The following is a 21,931-nucleotide window of genomic DNA, read 5'->3' on the forward strand; positions in this document are numbered from 1 at the left end:
CTAGAGATTTTGATAGTGATTTGGTTGTCCTCCGCAACGGAAAAGGTTTGGAAAGGCTGTGCTACGCTACTGTAGAGAACCAATTACGTTACTGTCTGTTGCACATCAGAACATTTCAGTCTAGGTTACAATCTAACTCAATCTAATTGTGATGGCAATTCAAATGCTTACATTTTTCACAAGCTAATCTTGGTCTATTTTTGCAAACACAACAACATTATGCCTCTTATTAGAGTGGATATAATTATTCATATGAACAAATTGCTTCAAAATTACAGTGCAAGAAGGAGGGTTTGGTTAATAACAGATCTACAGACAAGGTTGAAGAGTCACACTTTATTTACAAAAATACTGAGAACCAAACAGTCCAGGGAGAGAGAGCGTGAGGGATAATTCCTACAACAGCAGCTAATGGCTCCGTTCTACGTCTGTAGACTGTAGCACATCTTTTGTGAATATGCAAACATTAAGACATAGTGTTAGTCGTGTCCGAGCCATGATCTTAGCGTAAGTGTGTGTTGTTGTTGCTGCATTATGCTCGTGTCCGGTAGTACGGTGGCAGTCTGGGCTCCAAGCAGCAGAACGGGACCGTTTACTTTCTGCGGACCGTTTTACCCTTCTTGGAGCTGTAAAACGTCACAAAGACAGAGAAACAGAGTGAGACATCCCATGAAAAGACAATCAATGCACATGTTCATCTATAAATAAAGGCTTACATTGACTTTAAGTTACTGAATTTACTTCCAAATTACTTTAGATATGGATGCAAATGTGTGAGTTATGCTGTCCTAATATTGGTCTAACTAACAATCATCAATCACAAAAGACCACTCAAAACAAGTCATGGAGTTGTCATGCTTATCCTTTTCGACACACCATGCAGCACTTACCATGGAATGGAGGTGATGATGGAATGAATGAAAGCAAAGGAAATATAACATGATTCTCTCACTGACCCGTGTGTTCTATCCCACTGTGCTCGTGAGGATTCATGGAGTATTTTCTGTCCTTATGTAGGAAATGATCTCTTTTCGCATCCTATGGCTATCAGGCTAACAGCCGGTCCATGGTGGCAGTAAAACACATGATAGCTTCGAGAAATTAGAATGCGACACTGAGAGAGCAAAGAAACAGCAGTCCAAAGCTCAACGTTGAAAGCACACTATTTAGTAATTGGACTTCACAATGAAGAAATGTAAAGTTACCTCAGATTTGATGCTTTCATATATTTTCTTTGCTTTTGAAACATTTGACAGTGACAATACCCACAACGTAAACACATGAATTAAAGAGAACCAGAGTCTTATACAGTACATTTGGAAATTATTCCGATCCCTTGACTATTTCCATATTTTGTTACTTTACAGCCTTATTTGAAAATGTATTAAATAAATGTTTTCCTCATCAAGCTACACACAATACCCCATAATGACAAAGCGAAAATCTATACAAAATCTAAAACAGAAATACCTCTTTTACATAAGTATTCAGACCCTCTAGAGCTCCGAGACAGGATTGTGTCGAGTCACAGATCTGGGGAAGGGTACCAATAAATATATATCTGCAGCATTGAAGATCCCCAAGAACACATCGGCCTCCATCATTCTTAAATGGAAGAAGTTTACAACCACCAAGACTCTTCCTAGAGCTGGCCGCCCGGGCAAACAGAGCAATAGGGGTTAGAAGGGCCTTGGTCAGGGAGGTGACCAAGAACCTGATGGTCTCTTTAACAGAACCCCAGAGTTCCTCTGTGGAGATCGGAGAACCTTCCAGAAGGACAACCATCTCTGCAGCACTCCACCAATCAGGCCTTTATGGTAGAGTGGCCAGACTGGAGCCACTCCTCAGTAAAAGGCACATGACAGCCCGCTCGGAGTTTGCCAAATGACACCTAAAGACTCTCAGATCATGAGTAACAAGATTCTCTGTTCTAATGAAACCAAGATTTAACTCTTTGGCCTGAATGCCAAGCGTCACGTCTGGAGGAAACCTGGCACCATCCCTACGGTGAAACACTGTGGTGGCAGCATCATGCTGTGGGGATGTTTTTCAGCGGCAGGGACTGGGAGACTAGTCAGGATCGAACGGAGAAAAGTACAGAGAGATTCTTGATGAAAACTTGCTCTAGAGCACTCAGGACCTCAGACTGGGGTTTATCTTCCAACAGTACAATGACACTAAGCACACAGCCCAGACAATGCAGGAGTGGCTTCGGGACAAGTCTCTGAATGTCCTTGAGTGGCCCAGCCAGAGCCCGGACTTGAACCCGATCGAACATCTCTGGAGAGACCTCAAAGTAGCTGTGCAGCGACGCTCGTCATCCAACCTGACAGAGCTTGAGACGATCTGCAGAGAAGAATGGGAGAAACTCCCAAAATACAAGTGTGCCAAGCTTGTAGCGTCATACCCAAGAAGACTAATCGCTGTCAACGGTGCTTCAACCTAGTAAAAAGGGTCTGAGTACTAAATGTAAATGCAATATTTCAGTGTTTCATTCTTAATAAAAAACGTGTTTTTTCTTTGCCATTATGGGATATTGTGTGAACTATTTAATACATTTTAGAATAAGGCTGTAACCTAACAAAATGGTGAAAAAGTCAAGGGGTCTGAATAGATTTCAAATGCTCTGTATATTCCAAAAAATAAGGTTTGAGACTTACATTACAGCTCAGCAACGTGATGCACGAGAACTTGGCTTTCTTTGTTGAACCTGGTTGTAGGTCTACATCCTTTGTTATTTGGATTGTCAGTGTCTACTGTATATGTGTTTTGCCAAAGGTATAAGAGTTTTTATGTCCAAAGGGCCAAGAGTGCTAAATAAGTAATGTCATAGCAAATTCAGAATGAATGGCTGGCTATGTTTGCCAATACAGTAACATGAATGTCAATCTTGTTCTATAGCAAACTGGTTTCTTCTGTCAGATAGTGAATGGAGAGATGAACTCAATAGCATTTCATCTCATTGGTGGATTCTAAACTGTAATGTTTTCAGCCATAAACTGACATAAACTGTCCTGAACAGTTTTGGCAGAAAGATATAGGGGTGTTTCTGTAACATGTCAATGCGGTTCCTGGGAGTGATGACCTGGAAATGACACATTTAACAGCGCATTTTACAGGAGACAGACTGACTGACTGACTGCGTGTGTGTGTCAGTATTGACTTCCCAAAATGCCAAAGATAGAGAGTTGAGGGGAGGAGGACATGTTAGAAACGATTAGCCAGACACTACCACTACTGAGTTTCTGTCACTTTCTTTCAGTGGGAATGACATCCAGACAGAATCACTTACCTGTGAATCACACCATTTCTTCAGAATTGACTAGTGACTGGCTTTTAGCTCAGCAGTTCCCTATGGGTCTATGATTGGGTCTCAGTCTATTGTGCTTGCACATAGACACACTCTAATACCTCTGGAATGTTTCGGAAGGACATGGTACAGTATGCCATGTGTCATAACCTGTCTGTAACATGTTCAACCCGAATGAGTGGAATATAATCAATATTCATTCAGATTTAATTTGGTGTCTTCTCTTGTCTTCTCGACCCACCGTGGAACCGTCTGCTCTGTTTCAGTCGCCTCTGTGTTAAGTTTCACATGCAACTTTCTCATTAAGTTTCAGACCATGCACCGCAGTGGAGCGGCAGAGCCCCCCTGAGCTGTGATAACTGTCCAGCTCTACTTACAATTTACTCAGCTCCTCCACTCTCTTACGCAGGGTTGTGACCTGGAGGAGATATCAAAGCAGAGTTGTGTTCATATCTGAGAGGCCGTGTGGCTGAGGCCACCAAGCGGATGGTGAGACTTGGTGGCCCGCTGTCACCCTTGATTTTACTCGGGTAAGACTTGGAATTTTCCAGGGTATCTAAAAAATATCTTATATGACCCATGTCTGTAAAAACCTAAGGAAAAAAACTGATCATGTGGTGACTGAGCGTTTTATCAGGTCGCGGTCAATAACAGTACCTTCCATACTGCCACGGGGGAATGCGGCCGTGTACTAAGGCATATGCTCTAAGAACGGAGCCAGTCATATTATCAGCTGAGCTCTTGATTAGAGTCAAATTAAAAGATTACGTCATTTAATTTAATGTGTCTTTAAAATATATCATAACTTCAACAGTTCACAATTCTTTCAGATGTGCATATTGCTGTATGTATGTATGTATGTATGTATGTATGTATGTATGTATGTATGTATGTATGTATGTATGTATGTATGTATGTATGTATGTATGTATGTATGTATGTAATGTATGTATGTATGTATGTATGTATGTATGTATGTATGTATGTATGTATGTATGTATGTATGTATGTATGTATGGTGGATTCTGGGATAACTTATAGTATATTTCTCTTTTCTTTAACCAGGACATCGGATACATACCTCATACTTCTGCCTCTTCAGCCTCTCGATGTGGTCAAACTTCTCAGACTCCAGTGTCTGCATCCATTCATGCAGCTCCTTTGCCTTCTCCCTAGAGCAGAGCAAGCATGATGACTCTGTGAGTTCAAACTCTCTGTGGAGATTCCATGTTTACACCATGAGGTTGAATACTTGATTCTGATTGGCTGAAGGTTGTTCTTAAAGTGCATTCAATTTCAGATAACGAGAGACAGTTGCAAAAGCTATTGTACTTGTACCTGACTTTTCCTGCTGTAGGCCTGATTCTCCTCGCCAAAACAAACCACCACACACACCGTACTGTACATAAAGCCCAAGCCTGTTACTTGAAAGGCTTCTTACTTCAGTTTCTCTTCATTCAGATGGTCGATGTTCAGGGCCTTGCGTCTGCCTGCCAGGATCTTCTTCTTCTTCTCTCTCTCAGTTTCCTTCTTCCCACCTCTCTTTGAGTCAGCCTGTTACAAGTGAATGGCAGTGGTTACAAGGGGCAAGTCCATTGGTCACACATGTAAACACACAACTCATTGTTTAGTTTTTCTGTTGTTTTTTCCTTTTGAATGACATGTTGTATACAAGTGACATTTTTTTCTATTCATAACGTTATGGGTCTGTGACGACTGGCTGGTCGCTAGGTCACCTTCTGCAGATGGCTGCTGTAGTTGGAGCCCATGCTGGACAGGGCAGACTTCTTCTTTGCGTCCTCATCAGCCTTCTTCTTGGCATCTGCCTCCTCCCTCTTCAGCCTCTCCTCCTGTATTAGAGATCACAGAGTCAGTGTGTTGTAGTTGTCGGTCCCATGTTGACAGAACGCCGGGAGGGGTCGATGGTGGAGCTGGCGGAGGACACAAACCTCACGCCTCGCCGCGCGCTCCTTCTCCTTCTCGCTACGGATCCTGTTCTGCTCGGCCCTCTCAGCCCTACGCTTCTCCTGCAGACGGACACACAGATACACATGGTTGGTTGTATTACCTTTGGTCACCAGTGGGCATTGCAGTGTCTTATCATTTTGTAATGGTTGTATTACCTTTGGTCACCAGTGGGCATTGCAGTGTCTTATCATTTTGTAATGGTTGTATTACCTTTGGTCACCAGTGTGCATTGCAGTGTCTTATCATTTTGTAATGGTTGCATTACCTTTGGTCACCAGTGGGCACTGCAGTGTCTTATCATTTTGTCATGGTTGTATTACCTTTGGTCACCAGTGGGCATTGCAGTGTCTTATCATTTTGTAATGGTTGCATTACCTTTGGTCACCAGTGGGCACTGCAGTGTCTTATCATTTTGTCATGGTTGTATTACCTTTGGTCACCAGTGGGCATTGCAGTGTCTTATCATTTTGTAATGGTTGTATTACCTTTGGTCACCAGTGGGCATTGCAGTGTCTTATCATTTTGTAATGGTTGTATTACCTTTGGTCACCAGTGTGCATTGCAGTGTCTTATCATTTTGTAATGGTTGCATTACCTTTGGTCACCAGTGGGCACTGCAGTGTCTTATCATTTTGTCATGGTTGTATTACCTTTGGTCACCAGTGGGCATTGCAGTGTCTTATCATTTTGTAATGGTTGCATTACCTTTGGTCACCAGTGGGCATTGCAGTGTCTTATCATTTTGTAATGGTTGCATTACCTTTGGTCACCAGTGGGCACTGCAGTGTCTTATCATTTTGTCATGGTTGTATTACCTTTGGTCACCAGTGGGCATTGCAGTGTCTTATCATTTTGTAATGGTTGCATTACCTTTGGTCACCAGTGGGCATTGCAGTGTCTTATCATTTTGTAATGGTTGTATTACCTTTGGTCACCAGTGTGCATTGCAGTGTCTTATCATTTTGTAATGGTTGCATTACCTTTGGTCACCAGTGGGCACTGCAGTGTCTTATCATTTTGTCATGGTTGTATTACCTTTGGTCACCAGTGTGCATTGCAGTGTCTTATCATTTTGTAATGGTTGCATTACCTTTGGTCACCAGTGGGCACTGCAGTGTCTTATCATTTTGTAATGGTTGTATTCACCAGGAACTAAATGTAAGCAAGCAGGAGTGAACTACCTTGTCCAATAAGAAAACCTTGATTTTATTTACGACCTTGTATTCATTTTCAAATTTGACCCATGTGTATGCAGAGTGATGCCATTTACTCATTCTTACTCACAATTCTTTCTTTGAGGGCGATGAGCTCTTCCTCCTCCTTCTTTCTGTGCTCAAAGTGAGCATCTATCAGGGCCTGCAGCTCAACAAGATCCTTGTTCTGACGCTTTTTCTGAATGTCCTGTAAGGTTAGGAAGTAGAGTCATGTGTTCAGTACATGTCGTCAACTCTGACATTAGCCCTGGTATTATCCGGCCAGCTGTCTCCAGATGGTCATGATGTGCGCAGAGCTACTTACGTCAAAGTCCACTTTATCGCCATCAGGAATCTTTGGTACCCTGAGAAGTGTCAATATACAAATACAGTGAATCTATGGGTAGTAAAATAATAAAAAATAAATAACGTTTATTTTTTTACGCACGTAACAAAAAATGTATAATGTTAGGGGTAATGCAACACTGTAAGACAGCAGATTGAAATTGAATTTATATATTTTTTAATTTTAAATGTTTTACTGTCACTGTTTGGTTTTCTGTTTGCTTTTGTTATGTTTTATATCATCTTGTTTGTAATGAAATATATCTACATGTTTACAAATTGATGTGATGTTGACCTGAAATAAGGACAATGAAATAATAACAAAATATATATCAAAAAAAAAGAAAGAAAAATGCATATTTGGTGCGTTAGGCCTATATAGAATAAGGCAGCTGAAGGTTTTGACTACCACAGTTAAGAATGTAGTATTTTGTTTTATGAGAGATTGAAATGGAAATGGAAATATGAAGGCAGCCATTTCTGTGTAGTAATCATACACATCTAGAAATGTGTACCAACAAATGAGGGGTTACATGAAATGATGACTTACTTGAACTGTGGCTTTTGGGCTGTATATTAAGAAATGAAGAGGAGGACAAGTACATGTTATTGGGTTAGATATGTACAAATCAGCATAAAGCAAATGAGTAATTACCAGGCAAAAAAAGATTCAGGCATTACTTGAATGAATATTTGATTTGTTTCTACATTAAATGGAGAGAAAAAAAAATCTGCGGTAGATATTCCAAAAATGCCTGGCTTTCAATTTGAGGGGGTGGATGTTTGTTAGTGCTATGAAAATCAGCAGAGAAATAACCACCAAAAGAAAAATCCAAATCTCAGATATGACATAAAAAGCTTTGCACACACAATTGAAGAATGTGGACATGTGTTATGTGTGCTTGATTTATTTCTAAAGTGTGATCTTATTTCAGAACAATTGACGTCTACTTATATTACAGGAAAATATTCGAATGAAAAATATTGCTGCTGAAAGACAAAGTGTTTAACTTTAAAAGAGAAACGTTCTAACTGTGTCATGTTTTGTCGTTTGACCCGCACACCATTTTCACAAGCAAGACAACACAGATTTCATTGTTAGAAGAGCATGTTCTTTCTCTTGTTATGGTACATGCCGTGCTAATCGTGAGTGGGCATAGCAGGGAGGGTTGAACAGTGAGGTCACTGCGCGGTTAAGCAAATGTTAGCATTTCATATTCTTCCATCCTTTTTCTTATTTCTTTCCCAAAATACACCATTTAAAAAATTGGATTTGATTAACTGATGTGTTGTTTTTCTTTGTCCTACCAGTCAGCCAATTTCACAGTATTTCTAGATCTGACAAACAGTTATGACAGAGCAGACATTCCCCCAATACAGCGAGACCTCAGACCTGGGACATGGACAATATATACATACGCATTCCTATATACCAACCAGCGTGACACAGATAACTCATCTTTAATCAACATACCTTCCTCTTCAACGACCTCTGCATGCAGCAAGCAATGAAAATGAAAGCAAAATAAACAGCGTTAGCAATGGCAACATGGGCTGACTAGTAAGCCATAGGCTGCAGACTCTACCTAAGCTTCGGCATTTGCGTCATCTCATTTTAATATTTCAAATGGAAATGATACTTTTGTTGGGCTAAGCACTACGATTTACTTGTGCGTGACACTTCAGCAGTTTGTGGAAGTACAATAATGAATTTGTAAACGTGTCTCACACAAAAGCGCCTCAAAGTATCGTTCAGTTTAAAACTAGAATCCTTAGTCGAAACTAAAACAAAGCGCCACCCAGCCTCTGTTTCGGTAAAAGCTGAGGGATGGCCCTGGAGAAATGTAACCACTCTCAGATTCATAGACAGTGCTATTGATGCAACGAATGACCATCCATGGTATAAAAATGACAGTTTTAACCATGTTTTGAAGCTATACCCTCTCTTTACATTGTTTACACACATTGGAGTAAAACAAGCTAATATTTGGGGGTTCTGATGAGGTACAACAGTCGACCTCAGCTCATGAGGCATTTATAAGTTATATTCTTCAAGAATCAATGGGTATACACTGAGTATACAAAAAATAAGGAACACCTTTTGTCGTCAAAAGCGTTCCACAGGGATGCTGGCCCATGTTGATTCCAATGCTGGCCCATGTTGATTCCAATGCTTCCCACAGTTGTGTCAAGTTGGCTGGATGTCCTTTGGGTGGTGGACCATTCTTGATATACACGGGAAAGTGTTGAGAGTGAAAAACCCAGCAGCCTTGCAGTTCTTGACACAAACCGGTGCATCTGGCACCTACTACCATACCCCTTTCAAAGGCACTTAAATATTCTCTCTTGCCCATTCACCCTCTGAATGGCACACATACACAATCCATGTCTCAATTGTTTCAAGGCTTAGAAATCCTTCTTTAACCTGTCTCCTCCCTTTTATCTACACAAATTGAAGTGGATTTAACAAGTGACATCAATAAGAGACCATAGCTTTCACCTGGATTCACCTGGTCAGTCTGTAATGGAAAGAGCAGGTGTTCTTAATGTTTTGTACACTCAGTGTATATCATTAATTTATACCTCCAAAAAATGTAGCAACTACGGATTCTAACTTTAAGAAGGGACTGTCACAACAAACACATGTTCAGAGTGCATCTACAGTGTAATCAGGATTATGCCTTTTCAGGCTCATAGTAGAAGCACAGAGGTGTTTTTGCTCCTTTTAGAGTAGTGGGAATAAAGAGTGCAAGATATCCACTATATTTTGATACACTGATGTTGACTTATTATAGCTTATAGTTGAAAGTCTAATGCTTATATATAATTGTATTCTATATACTAAAAAAATGCTGGGTTGTTTGGTTGACCCAACTGCTTGGTTGCAGGCATTTGGCCATTTAGTTTTGATGTTTTCTTTAAAAAGAGCAAGGTTGGATTGTTGTTTCTGAGTTATTGGTGCTGGGTTATTGAGAGACTATGCCTTCAGAAAGTATTCAAACCCTGTGACTTATTCCACATTTTACAGCCTGAATTCAAAATGAATTAACTTGATGTAAATTCAGAAACATTCACTGTCTTCTTGGGAAAACAACTCCATTGTAGATTTGACCTTGTGTTTTAGTTTATTGTCCTGCTGAATTAATCTTCCAGTGTCTGGTGGAAAGCAGACTGAACCAGGTTTTCCTCTAGGATTTTGCCTGTGCTTAGCTCCGTCCCGTTTCTTTTTATCCTGAAAAACTCCTCAGTCCTTAACGATTATAAGCATACCCAAAACATGATGCAGCTACAACTATGCTTGAAAATATGGATAGTGCTACTCGGTAATGGGTTGGATTGGATTTGTCCCAAACAAATAACTTTGCATTCAGGGCAAAAAGATAATTGCTTTGCTACATATTTTGCAGTATTAATTTAGTGCAAACTGTATGCCTGTTTTGGATAACATTTATTCTGTACTGGCTTCCTTCTTTTCACTCTGTCAATTAGGTTAGTATTGTGGAGTAACTACAATGTTGTTGATCCATCCTCAGTCTTCTCCTATCACTGCCATTAAACACTGTAACTATTTTAGTCATCATTGACCTCATGGTGAAATCCCTGAACGGTTTCCTTCCTCTCCGGCAACTGAAATAGCAAGGACGTCTTTATCTTTGTAGTGGCTGGGTGTATTGATACACCATCCAAAGTATAATTAACCTCTTCACCATGCTCAAAAGGATAACCAATGTATGCTTTTTTAAATGTTTACCCATTTACCAATAGATACACTTCTTTGCAAGCCATTGGAAAACCTCCTTGGTCTTTGTAGTTGAATCTGTGTTTGAAAACCACTGCTTGACTGAGGGACCTTACAGATAATTGTATGTGTGGGGTACAGAGATGAGGTAGTCACTCAAAAATAATGTTAAACACTATTATTGCACACAGAGTGAGTCCATATTATGCGACTTGTTAAGCAAATTGTTACTCCTGAACGTATTTAGGCTTGCCCTAACAAAGGGGTTGAATACTAATTAACATTTCAGCTTTTCATTTTTTATGACTTTAGAATTTTTTGGGAAAAACACAATTACACTTTGAATGATGGGATATTGTGTCTAGGCCAGTGACAAAAAAATCTAAATTTAGTCCATTATAAATTCAGGCAGTAACACAACCAAATCTGGAAAAAGTTGAGTGGTGTGTATACTTTCTGAAGGCACTGTATGACCCAGTGGGTCAGAAGGGTTTAGAAGCGTACTTCAGTAGGGGCGTGGCTTACAGCTTTTTTATGCCAACCATGAGAGTAAAAGTTATTCCTGTTGGATCTGTTCTGTTGTATAGTTAACACATGTTAAGGTTGAACATTGACACGATGAACAGGAATGAGATGTACTCTCACGGGTGACCAATAAGGGCTGTCTGAATATTCACAGCCATAATAAGCCACACCTCCTGAAAATAAGTTAAGGATTACATACAATAAGACACAGCTGCTAAGTCACCCCAGCGTGAAAGTTTTAAAAAATACCCAATTGACGGTAAAATGAACCCTTGTTTTGGATAACCACAAGCCAACATGTTGGGTTATTCACGCAACCCAACTGGCTCGGGTCAAAATAACCCATTGTGTGTTCTGTCCAATATTTACCCAGCGCTGGTTGTTAGGTTGATTTTAATCCAGCATTTTTTGTGTAGCAATGAGGAAGCAATTTGTCCTAGGCCTAAAAGCAGCGGGAACGGAACAGGGAAATGGGCATATTTATAACACATTCTAAATGAGAACATATAGCTAATAACATACAACTAATAATACAGTGCATGCATCCATTGTCTTGGCCAGCTATGAAGGGAAGGTACTACATTCAAGTAAATGTAGAACAAGAAAGTACACTAGGGATATGTATCCCATTATCGACACTAGCATACCACTTATAATAAAACATGTCCAATGTATTGGATTCTAAGGGGTATGCTACTATGGACATTGGAACACATCCCTAGCTATATTAGTCATAGGTCTGTCTGGCTGTAACAGGTGGAGCGCACTGCTGCATCTCAAAGGATGATAGAATACCCCATGCCAACATACCTTCAGCCTCTGGCTCAGGCTCTGCCTCTGGCTCGGGCTCTGGCTCAGGCTCTGCCTCTGGTTCTGGGGCTGCCTCTGGGGCCACTTCTACCTCTTCCTCTACCACTTCTTCTTCTACTACCTCTTCAACTACCTCTTCAACTACTTCTTCTGCTATGGCTACACAACATGCAGTGAGTAACCAGGGAGAGGAAGGTGAATGGAGAGGTTAATGAATGGAAGCATGAGAAAGATGGTGAGTTATTTAGAACAGAAGAGCGATATGGAGGTTAAAAGAGGAGATGAGTTCATGGGCGTAACCATGAACTATATGAGGCAGAGAAAATAGCAAGCAGGAGAAAGAGTTCAGGGTTCAATGAATAGATCTATAGAGGCAATATTGGACAATGTGTTGATGTTTCCTACATACAGGGACCTGAAATTAACCTTGCTACTTTTCTACTTTACAAACACTTCTGCCAATTACGAAGGTTTGTTTGCCGACGAGGTATCTTCTAATTTGGTATATCTAGTCTGACATGAGCCTGTAGTTTCTTACTCTGTAGGTAAATCTTTTCCGCAATGACCATATTGTATGTTCAAGTGAAAGTCTGATGAAGTGAGGTGAAGTGGTAGCATTAGCAGTATCCAACATGCTATGAGCTACATGAAGATCCAATGAGTTGAACACACATCCTCAAGCACACTGAGGATCAAGAGCGACACAGCTGACAAATTAGATGACATGAACATTTTCATTGTCTGCGCGTCATTGTTTTTTACCTTCTCCCTCGCCTCCACGGATATAAACAACAATTTCGGAGAAAGAAAGGAGTAAAACAATAGTGTTACCAAAAGAATCCGTCTGCATCCAATATATCAGTATATAATATAATATTTACTATATATATTATACACTGTAAATATGGGTACAGTAGGGATCAGTTGTATGCATACACAATACAGTCCTCCATAGCTGATCAATTGGCAGTTCACAAAGTGCTGTTAAATCAGGTCTCTTGGGAAGACTTTTGAGCAGACAAAACATTTCAAGGCCTGATAGTTTAATAGGATTGATTTATAGCCCTCCATAAAGAGGAGATATGCATTTTTACTCAGTCAGAATGTGTACAAACTAGGAGGACAGTATGTATAACTGTAAAAGGTCTAGAGAGTTGCAGGGACCTGTTGCTAACAGACGAGTGGATGGATGTGCTCTGACATTTAGAAAATCATTTAAAGGAATGTGTTAATTCATTTAAATGCATCATGCTCAATTTAGTCAATGGCCTGTTATCAACATTGGCCCCTGAAACCATTCATCGATAAGTCATGACTAAGTCATGGCTTTCTCTACATGTTGTGCTACAGAGGGCAGTTTTGAACACAACTTGAAACCTAAGGAGTCCAGCCAGGTTTCTCCATTGCGTTTAACTATTCTACATTGAGGATTGAAATCAGTTAGGCATTGGTTAACAAAACATACAGAATGTTTCAGCATACGATTGAACAATTACCCATTTAAAATGACTATGATCATGGAAAGATACAATAATTATACAGAGCAATAACATAGTAATAATGTAACTTACCCTCGCTGTGAAAGGATAGAAAAAGGATAGAAAAAGATATTGCAAGTTTAGTCAGGCAGTCAAAAACAACTCACCAAAATGAAATCTGGATGAGGTAACAATGAGGATGCAAAATAATGCTGGAACTACTTACACTTCCTCTGTGTCAGACATGGTGACAGTGGACTTTGCACCTGAGGTACGAGGTACAAGGGAAGAAAGAGAGACACTTTCACTCAGACGCCAAGGAGGCAACACTCAAGTCACTAGCATTATTTATAGCATGGGGTTATGATCGATGCCAGACTGTAAAATGTCTTCTCCCATTACCAGAACCCAACCCTAATGGAGGAACATTTTGCTGACATTTTTGAATAAATTGTAGTACAGAAAAATTAGCTGAATTTGTAAAGGGTTTGCTTTTGAATCTACCAAGCTCTAAATCTGCACATTTTTATACCTGTCTTCAAATTAGTGTTAGGAAAATATACTGTAATTCAACACGCTGCCAATTCTGCTTCTCAGACAATAAATGAGAAGGTACCCATGCAAATATTCATGGCCTTTTTCTTTTTACCCCCCCCCCCTCCCTTCCCATGTTCCATGAGACCACAGGTCAATGAGAAGGTCAAAATCTAAGGTCTTCAAGTTAACTTAATATCTTGGTCAAATTCCATGCCTCAACATAGGTGCTAGAATACATGCATCTTTAGAAACATGACGATCTAACTCTTCGGTCCCTTCTAGACCAATTTAGTAAGCCATGGCTGACCTTTTGCTTCTGATTTAGTTTGTTTTGCAACTTAATGTTATCTTGTCAGACAAATCCCCAAAGTTACACATTTTGAACTGATTAGCGTGCATTACAAGGATGTTCACAAAACACTTCACCTTTGCATTTGTAAAGCATAACTTCTATAACTGGGCCACCCTAGAGGCCTACTCACACATTACAACTATTCCTAAACAGACAGCTGCAAATGTCTTTAAGAAATGGGTCCAGGATCTGATTTCCAAAGCACAGATCAGGTTCTTTCTCTTGGAATAGTGTCAGTAATTCCCATTTCATTTCCTTATGTGGACATCTCCCTCTCATGGGCATTTCAGCCACTTTTCCATGATTCTATTATGTCGTATTAACTTGTTAAAGATAAAAAATAAAAACGGGAACATAGGGAATAATGAAAGAACATGAAACTGTTTGACAATGCGAAAGACTGAAAGTCAAAGGTTGATTCTTGAAATTGCAATCATATTATCATAGCTATAGATTTCTGGTTTGATTTCACAAATCAGGCTATTGCTCAATGGGCCCTGTAACATTAGTAGAGTGTCTATGTGTTTAGCCTATAAGTGTGGAAGGTTCAACGTGCCACCACGTTCTCCTAGTTCACAGGTCTCCAGAATAACAGAATGTCACACCTTTCTCTCTATTAAACTATCACTGACTTTGCTGTGACGTACAACACGCAAACATTTCTGTCCACTAGATATGTGTCCAGCTATCTGTTAACCACATCACAAAAGACCAGTATAGTGCTAACAAGACTGTTCTCAATCCTATCATTGAGGTAACATGGAGTATATCTCTAAGATTCCCTCATCTTAGCCTCCATTTTGATTTAAACCATGGGATCAGCTCCACAACATAGCTTGGACCATTTTGAAATCCCAGACTTGCGACAGCCTGTTGGAGCCAGGCCTCACCCCCAGAAACCTTGTAGCACCCAAGTCACTTTTAGCGCTTAATCTAACAAGAACAACAAGAACAGACGTTCACACATATACCAGCATTTCTTGACACAAAATGTTGACACTTCATTTTACATGCCAAGTGGCTTTCAAGAATTATATTCTTGCACAAAGAGACACCCACAATCTTGATCAAGTTAAGCTAGAAGCTTATGTAGAAACCTGTATGTTCCCTTCACCTGTCCCTATCCCCCTGGTGGGTCCTTTCACCCTTGACCTCAACATTACTATGGAGCAGCCGACTGCTTTAAAGCCTGAGTGTTCCAACACAGTGGCAGTGGTTTTGCACGTGTGGATTCAGCTGTTCTTGAAAGGAGACAGCTAGGGGGGCCCTGAGCTCTTAACGGTGCACTTGATCTGAAGCTCTTTATCAGTCTATCTATCTAACTCACTCACTCACTCACTCACTCACTCACTCACTCACTCACTCACTCACTCACTCACTCACTCACTCACTCACTCACTCACTCACTCACTCACTCCTTCTCTTGTTCCACTCACTCTCTCTTCCTTCCAACCATTCTCACTCTCTCTCTCTTACCTCAGAATAGCGGAAAGAAGAAGTGAGCTCCCTGGTGGCCGAGACTGGCTGTAAGGTTCTGCAGAATTACAACCCTGATTATGTCCTTCTGTTATAGTGACACTTGATCCAAGGAAGGTCGCTATTGGACAAGGAAGCGTCGGAGGCGAGGCCCCAATGGGGATGTATTGACGTCTTACACCCGGCACTTAATAAGGAAATGGATAAATTGTGGGGTAGGGAGGGAGGCTCAAGTTTGGAGAGGGACAGCCAACGCCCCTGTTGCTATATTTGCCATCACATTAGGCAAGCAAAATTAACCCAAGAGGAACGTCAGTCGAGGCAATCAGATGGTAGACTTGTTCCTTTCCCAGAGGAGTGGGAGATCAGATTGATACTGTACATAAATATAATGTATGTCAATGGCCTGGTCAAACGAGGACAGGATCTGTGGACAGTCTGTACTATTTCAACACTTTACATTATTTGCTGAATCAACTTTCAGGGTCTTCAGCAGCTTTAAAATAGTATTTGGACTGACCAGTGGGTCTAATTCACGCAAATACAAGACACAGCCATAGTAATCTTCCCATTATAGCCTATTTATGAAGTATTCTATAATGGGAAGATTACTGTGGCTGTGTCTTGTATTTGCGTGAATTAGATTCTCACCAGGGCCCGTATCCACAAAGTGTCTCAGAGTAGGAGAGATGATCTAGGATCAGGTCCCCACCTGTCCATATAATCTTATTTATTATGATATGAAACTGATCCTAGATCAGCACTCATACCCTGAGAGGTTTTGTGGATACGGGCCCAGGGCTCTAAGAACTAACTGTCATACTGAGAATGTTTCTCATTTTTCTAGCTTCATTAAGACCCTTACAGATATGCGATATCATGAATTTCCCTCTTTAACTGTGTTATGGGTGCCTGATTGGACTGATTTATTAGGCGGACTATGCTGTGCCCTGGTTGGAGCTGTGATTGGTTAACATTTCGGTCGAATTGGCAGAGAAAAGCTTCTTGAGCTGAGCTGGCTCATGCTTTCCTGCAGGGGGCGCCACTCTGAAAGAGTATTTTTCAGAGAGGAGGATCTGGTCACCGCAGCGAGGGGTGGTGATATCTAAGGTGCTATGGCCACCCCCTGACTGGCTGACGGTCGCAGTTAGCGCGCTGTCACGACGGAGCACATTCTGAGCTTAGGGCTCAGATTTTATTTTTGGACTGCCATGGAGACTGGCCCTTCCATTTGTAGGAAGGGGGTATAGTTGCGCTCAACATGAGCCTTCCGCTCTGACACTCCGGGCTGGGACAAGCAGGCAGCAGCCGGCGGACCCCCAAGCAGCAGTCACACAGGTAAATACACTACAATTTCTTTTCGACAGCTCGTAGTAATGTGTTTATGCTATTGGCTGGGTGGTAGAGCACTGAGACAGGTGTTAGAGCTGTTGAAGAGAGCCCCCAGGAGGCTGTACTGTATACTGTAGCCCCATTATGGCTCAAACTATTTGACATGTCTTCAAAGAGCAAAGGGATTTTCGATGCAATGTTAAAGCTTTGTATTTCGGGTGTTGCATTCCAGGAGTCATAACTGGAACGAGATAGCATCATGGTTAAAACAATAATGGTTTATGTTCTGATACTCCTACACTACTTGTATATGTTAACCTATGAACAAATAACACACAGGGTGGTAGAATGTTTATTGTTGAAGTACAAGCTGGTACAGTGTTTTAAGTTGAATTTGTAAATGTTTTTGCTTTTTCAAATGTAAGGGGACTCCCCTGTCCGGGCGTGTTTGTCAACTGTAGTAAGCATTACCTGGTAAGCTCAATGCTGTTGTATTTGTTTTATAGCTTTACTGATCATGTGATCATAAACTAAATGCACGTGCATGTTTTTAGGGGATGGGAGATTTTTCTTCCTACCTCAGGTGGACACCCAAAAGCCATTGTATGATGCATGGCTATTATTACCCTTTCCTCTTTTGAACTTGCATCTTGGAGGTGCTCCAAAAGCCTAACCTACCAGAGCCATAAAAGGATGACCTCCTCTCATGTATCAGGAGGCAGGTCCAGTCTCTGTTACTGTAGCAGAGTGGCCCCTTTAAAACATGATCAGAAGTGGCCTACATTTGAGTTTGACTACTAGCAGAGGCCTCAAACAGCCATATTCAACTGGTGGACCGCGGTCCGGATCCGGAACATGGACCGCGTGTACTGACTTGAACTCAGTCGGGCTTTCAACTTAATGCTGCTGAAAGTTGTGGTAGTGGAATGCACACGGTGCAATTTCGAAATTTGGTAGTGCATAATCAGTTTTCCTCTTGTCATGTCATTCACTGACAGACCATAGAGAGCTATTTCTAACATGCCAAAAATATAGAGTAGATCAATTACTAGCCCATGGTAGCTAGGTAGGTAAGCTAGGCTAACCAGCTAGGCTAACCAGCTAGGCTAACCAGCTAGGCTAACCAGCTAGGCTAACCAGCTAGGCTAACCAGCTAGGCTAACCAGCTAGGCTAACCAGCTATCTAAATCTTGTAGTTATCATGGCCATGTTATGTGCCCAGGGGCCTCGACATGTCAAGACGTGTAGAATTGCAGGAAATGTGCTTTAAAACTGCACACTTTTCTCTCCGCCCCATGGCAAAATAGGTATAATTACAGCAAATGAGCTTTAAAACTAGTTAGGGATAGGCGGGACGTAAATGTCTCAACTGGCCAATTGCCAGGGAAAATGCAGAGCACCAGAATCAAATTAAATACTATAAAATTCAAAATTTCATTAAATCATACATGTAAGATACTCAATTAAAGCTACACTCGTTGTGCTATTATCTGATAGCCTGCACCATCTGCACCAGCAGTAAACAAAGGAGTTAGCATATTTCAACCCTGCAGGCGCTACACAAAACGCTGAAATAAAATATAAAACATGCATTACCTTTGACAAGCTTCTTTTGTTGGCACTCCAATATGTCCCATAAACATCACAAAAGGTCCTTTTGTTTGATTAATTCCGTCCATATATATCCAAAATGTCCATTTCTAAAGCGCGTTTGATCCAGAAAAAAACAGCTTACAAAAAATGCGACGTCACTACAAAATATTTCAAAAGTTGCCTATAAACTTTGCCAAAATATTTCAAACTACTTTTGTAATACAACTTTAGGTATTTTTAAACGTTAATAATCGATCAAATTGTAGACGGGCAATCTGTGTTCAATACAGGAATGAAAACAAACCAGCGCCACTTTTCACATCTTGCGCAACACACAAAAGTGTACCCAGTTCCTAGTTGGCCTACTTCTTCATTGCACAAAGGAATAACCTCAACCAAATTCCAAAGACTGGTGACATCCAGTGGAAGCGGTAGGAACTGAAAACAGGTTCCTAAGAAATATCCCTTGGCAAAAAGAAAATCTGAACAGTTAGTCCTCTGTGTTTTGCCTGCTACATAAGTTCTGTTATACTCACAGATATGATTCAAACAGTTTTAGAAACTTCAGAGTGTTTTCTATCAAAATCTATGAATAATATGCATATCTTATATTCTTGGCATGATTAGCAGGAAGTTGAAATTGGGCATTGATTGGTCTATGATCAACGAGAGGGTTGTAAACAGTTTTAACAGTTTGGGTTCACATGGGTTGTGAGCAGTTTTTTTTCTTAATACACCAATAATAGACAATATCCATCCGGACCTTTGCCACCTAGGACATTTGTGTGACCGTACCTTCTCAAATAGTAGTTTAGTGTCCCTGGTCTAAATCATACAAACCTACATAAAAAAAAGATTTAAGTAAAAAAGGTATTTGATGTGCCATTTTACATGCAATTTCCATTATTAAACAAGACAGAAGGTTGTGGGAGATAAATATGATATCCTGACTTGTAGGCTTATGACATTCCTTTTCAATCTAAATACAGCTATCAAGGTCTGAACTTTAAAAGGTTTACAGCCATCAAGGTTTAAAAAAGATACGGGTCAAGATCTTCCAATTATATCATTTGTTTACTGTGCATAAAAAAACTCTGACCTACTCAAATGGCCATGACCACAAGTGACATCACGGGGGTCAAATGCTCAACATTCACTTTCACTCTCAATCAATACTTGGACCTCTAGGTTGCAGGCCAAGTATGGCTGCCAGTCAGACCTCACACTGTCACAGTAACAGTATCTAACTGCCCAGACCTCATAGTGTCACAGTAATACAGAATATAAAAACATGTAATATACCAGCAACATAGTTTTTGGTATATTTGATCTTTATTGGTCATTTGTACAGTAAATCCACAGGCACAAGTGTCAGTGTCTTCACACATTACTTTGCCTTGTTGTTATGTACAGTACAGTAATTAGACCAATATATGCTCTTAGGTTCTATCTGATATGCATAAGCAGCCCCTCAGGTATTTTCTCGGCCATTGATTTACTGTCCCTGTCGAGTGAAAGTGATGCACCCTGCCTGTACAGGACATGACTGAGCATCTATAGAAGGGAGCAGGTGATCAGCTGCCCTCCTCTCTACTCACTGCCTAAAATTAGGCCAAGGAACCTTCCAGTATCAGCTGTGAGGCCTTAATTGCAGGGAGTGTTAAACTTGACTGCCCTCCTTCGCTTTCCACTCACTACGCCTCTTTATCCTCTGCAAATGGCAGTTGTCTAGCTGCGTAAAATGACTGAACAAAATGCTACCAACCAAAAACCAAACATTATCGTATAAAATGCTTTATTTCATGCCAGAAACAAATAGGTTTAAGGTAAAGAAAGTTTTAACACAAAAAAAGCAGAAATCACAATATTGTCACATTAGTAGCATAAGTAAGGATGTGAAAAACCCCAGTGTGCATCACTGGAAACAGAATCATGGTTAAATTGCAGGATGAAATGTTAGTGTGTGTGAAATAAAGTGGAAATAATACGACAGACAAGCAATGTTCTCTTACCAGGTTATTCAGTTACCAAAAAACAATTTGGCATTTCAATGCAGAATTTTATGCATGAAAAAAAAGAGATGAATCGCTTAAAAGCCATTGTAGCCTAGTGTTTAACACCTTATTCATGCTGATGTCTGGATAATGGCTGTGCTCAAATAAATGCCAGAAGAAAAACACATTTTTTAAACATGATATTACAAATAACGGGCTCAGTGACTAAACTTCCCAAACCTGGAAATATGACACAAAATGAGTTACCATTTCATATTCTAAGCTTGGGTTTTATGTTCCTTTCTGCATAATTTCCAACATACATGTACTGTAAATGCATTCACCTAATACTTTTCAATGGCAAAGAAAGAAAGAAAAAACCATTGAGTAAAAAACAAACATTCATACTGTATATACATAAACATATGTGGCATATACTTTTGACAAGTAACCAAATATAGACCGAGTGTACAAAACATTAAGGACACCTTCCTAATATTAATCCCTCCCCAAACACACACTTTTGCCCTCAGAACTTTCTCAATTTGTCGGGGCATGGACTCTACAAGGTGTCAAAAGCGTTCCACAGGGATGCTGGTCCATGTTGACTCCAATGCTGCCCACAGTTGTGTTAAATTGGCTGGATGTCCTTTGGGTGGTGGACCATTCTTGATACACACCAGAAACTGTCGAGCGTTAAAAACACAGGAACGTTGCAGTTCTTGACACAAACTGGTGCGTGAATGGCACACACACAATACATGTCTAAATTGTCTTAAGGCTTAAAAATCATTTTTTTAAATGTGTCTCCTCCCCTTAATCTACACCCATGGAAGTGGCTTAAACAAGTGACATCAATAAGGGGTCATAGCTTTCACCTGGATTCATCTGGTCAGTCTATGTCACGGAAACAGCAGATGTTTTGTACATGTCTGGAGATTAAATGGAATTGGGGAGTTCTCATTGCTTTGTACAAACTGAATATACAGGCACACAAAACAAAGCTAACCATTTTTAAAAGTTCTCTAAAATGACCTACTAAAGGTGGTAGGAAAGGTATAAAGGTATGCTACTTCAGGATATCATCACAGGCTTGGCTGACAAGCAAACGGTGTTGTTGAAGTTCATACCGTCTTGAGAAGAAAGTCATTGCCACCAACACATGTTTTTCAATATTCACCATGGGGTAGTTCTGAAAAAGAAATAAAAACGTTTTCAGATGTTTGTTTACCAATGGTGTGTCGATTGTGTTTTTGATGGTCAATGAATAAGTCAGCCA

At 40.4% G+C, this 21,931-nt stretch overlaps 2 protein-coding genes across 7 annotated transcripts in view; both read right to left on the bottom strand.

Annotated features, from left to right (window-relative positions):
• Window positions 1-321: 321 nt before the first annotated feature.
• LOC109867296 (troponin T, fast skeletal muscle isoforms) lies at window positions 322-15,832 on the bottom strand. Of its 4 annotated transcripts, XM_020456379.2 has the most exons (14): window positions 15,734-15,832; window positions 13,595-13,634; window positions 13,462-13,466; window positions 11,891-12,049; window positions 8,291-8,308; window positions 7,367-7,385; window positions 6,797-6,836; window positions 6,563-6,679; window positions 5,260-5,337; window positions 5,047-5,160; window positions 4,752-4,864; window positions 4,392-4,482; window positions 3,688-3,728; window positions 322-626 (listed from the first exon to the last, which is right to left on the bottom strand). In XM_020456379.2, the coding sequence occupies exons 2-14, from the start codon at window positions 13,612-13,614 to the stop codon at window positions 593-595; spliced, it is 849 nt and encodes a 282-aa protein (XP_020311968.1). In that variant the 5' UTR covers window positions 13,615-13,634; window positions 15,734-15,832; the 3' UTR covers window positions 322-592. The 4 variants fall into 4 exon arrangements, with proteins under 4 accessions (XP_020311968.1, XP_020311969.1, XP_020311971.1 ...); XM_020456380.2 differs by lacking the exon at window positions 8,291-8,308; XM_020456382.2 differs by lacking the exons at window positions 8,291-8,308; window positions 11,891-12,049 and adding an exon at window positions 12,653-12,664 and having other exon boundaries at window positions 15,734-15,829.
• Window positions 15,833-20,436: 4,604 nt separating this feature from the next.
• The window catches only part of LOC109867390 (non-muscle caldesmon), a 67,784-nt gene continuing 66,289 nt past the window's right edge, over window positions 20,437-21,931 (bottom strand). For all 3 annotated transcript variants that reach the window (XM_031801262.1, XM_031801261.1, XM_020456536.2), the window contains one exon: window positions 20,437-21,844. In XM_031801262.1, coding sequence (XP_031657122.1) covers window positions 21,822-21,844 — 23 coding nt within the window. In that variant the 3' untranslated portion in view covers window positions 20,437-21,821. The remainder of the gene's footprint in view (window positions 21,845-21,931) is intronic.

The sequence above is a fragment of the Oncorhynchus kisutch genome, linkage group LG22 (assembly GCF_002021735.2).
Source record: "Oncorhynchus kisutch isolate 150728-3 linkage group LG22, Okis_V2, whole genome shotgun sequence".
Taxonomy (NCBI): domain Eukaryota; kingdom Metazoa; phylum Chordata; class Actinopteri; order Salmoniformes; family Salmonidae; genus Oncorhynchus; species Oncorhynchus kisutch.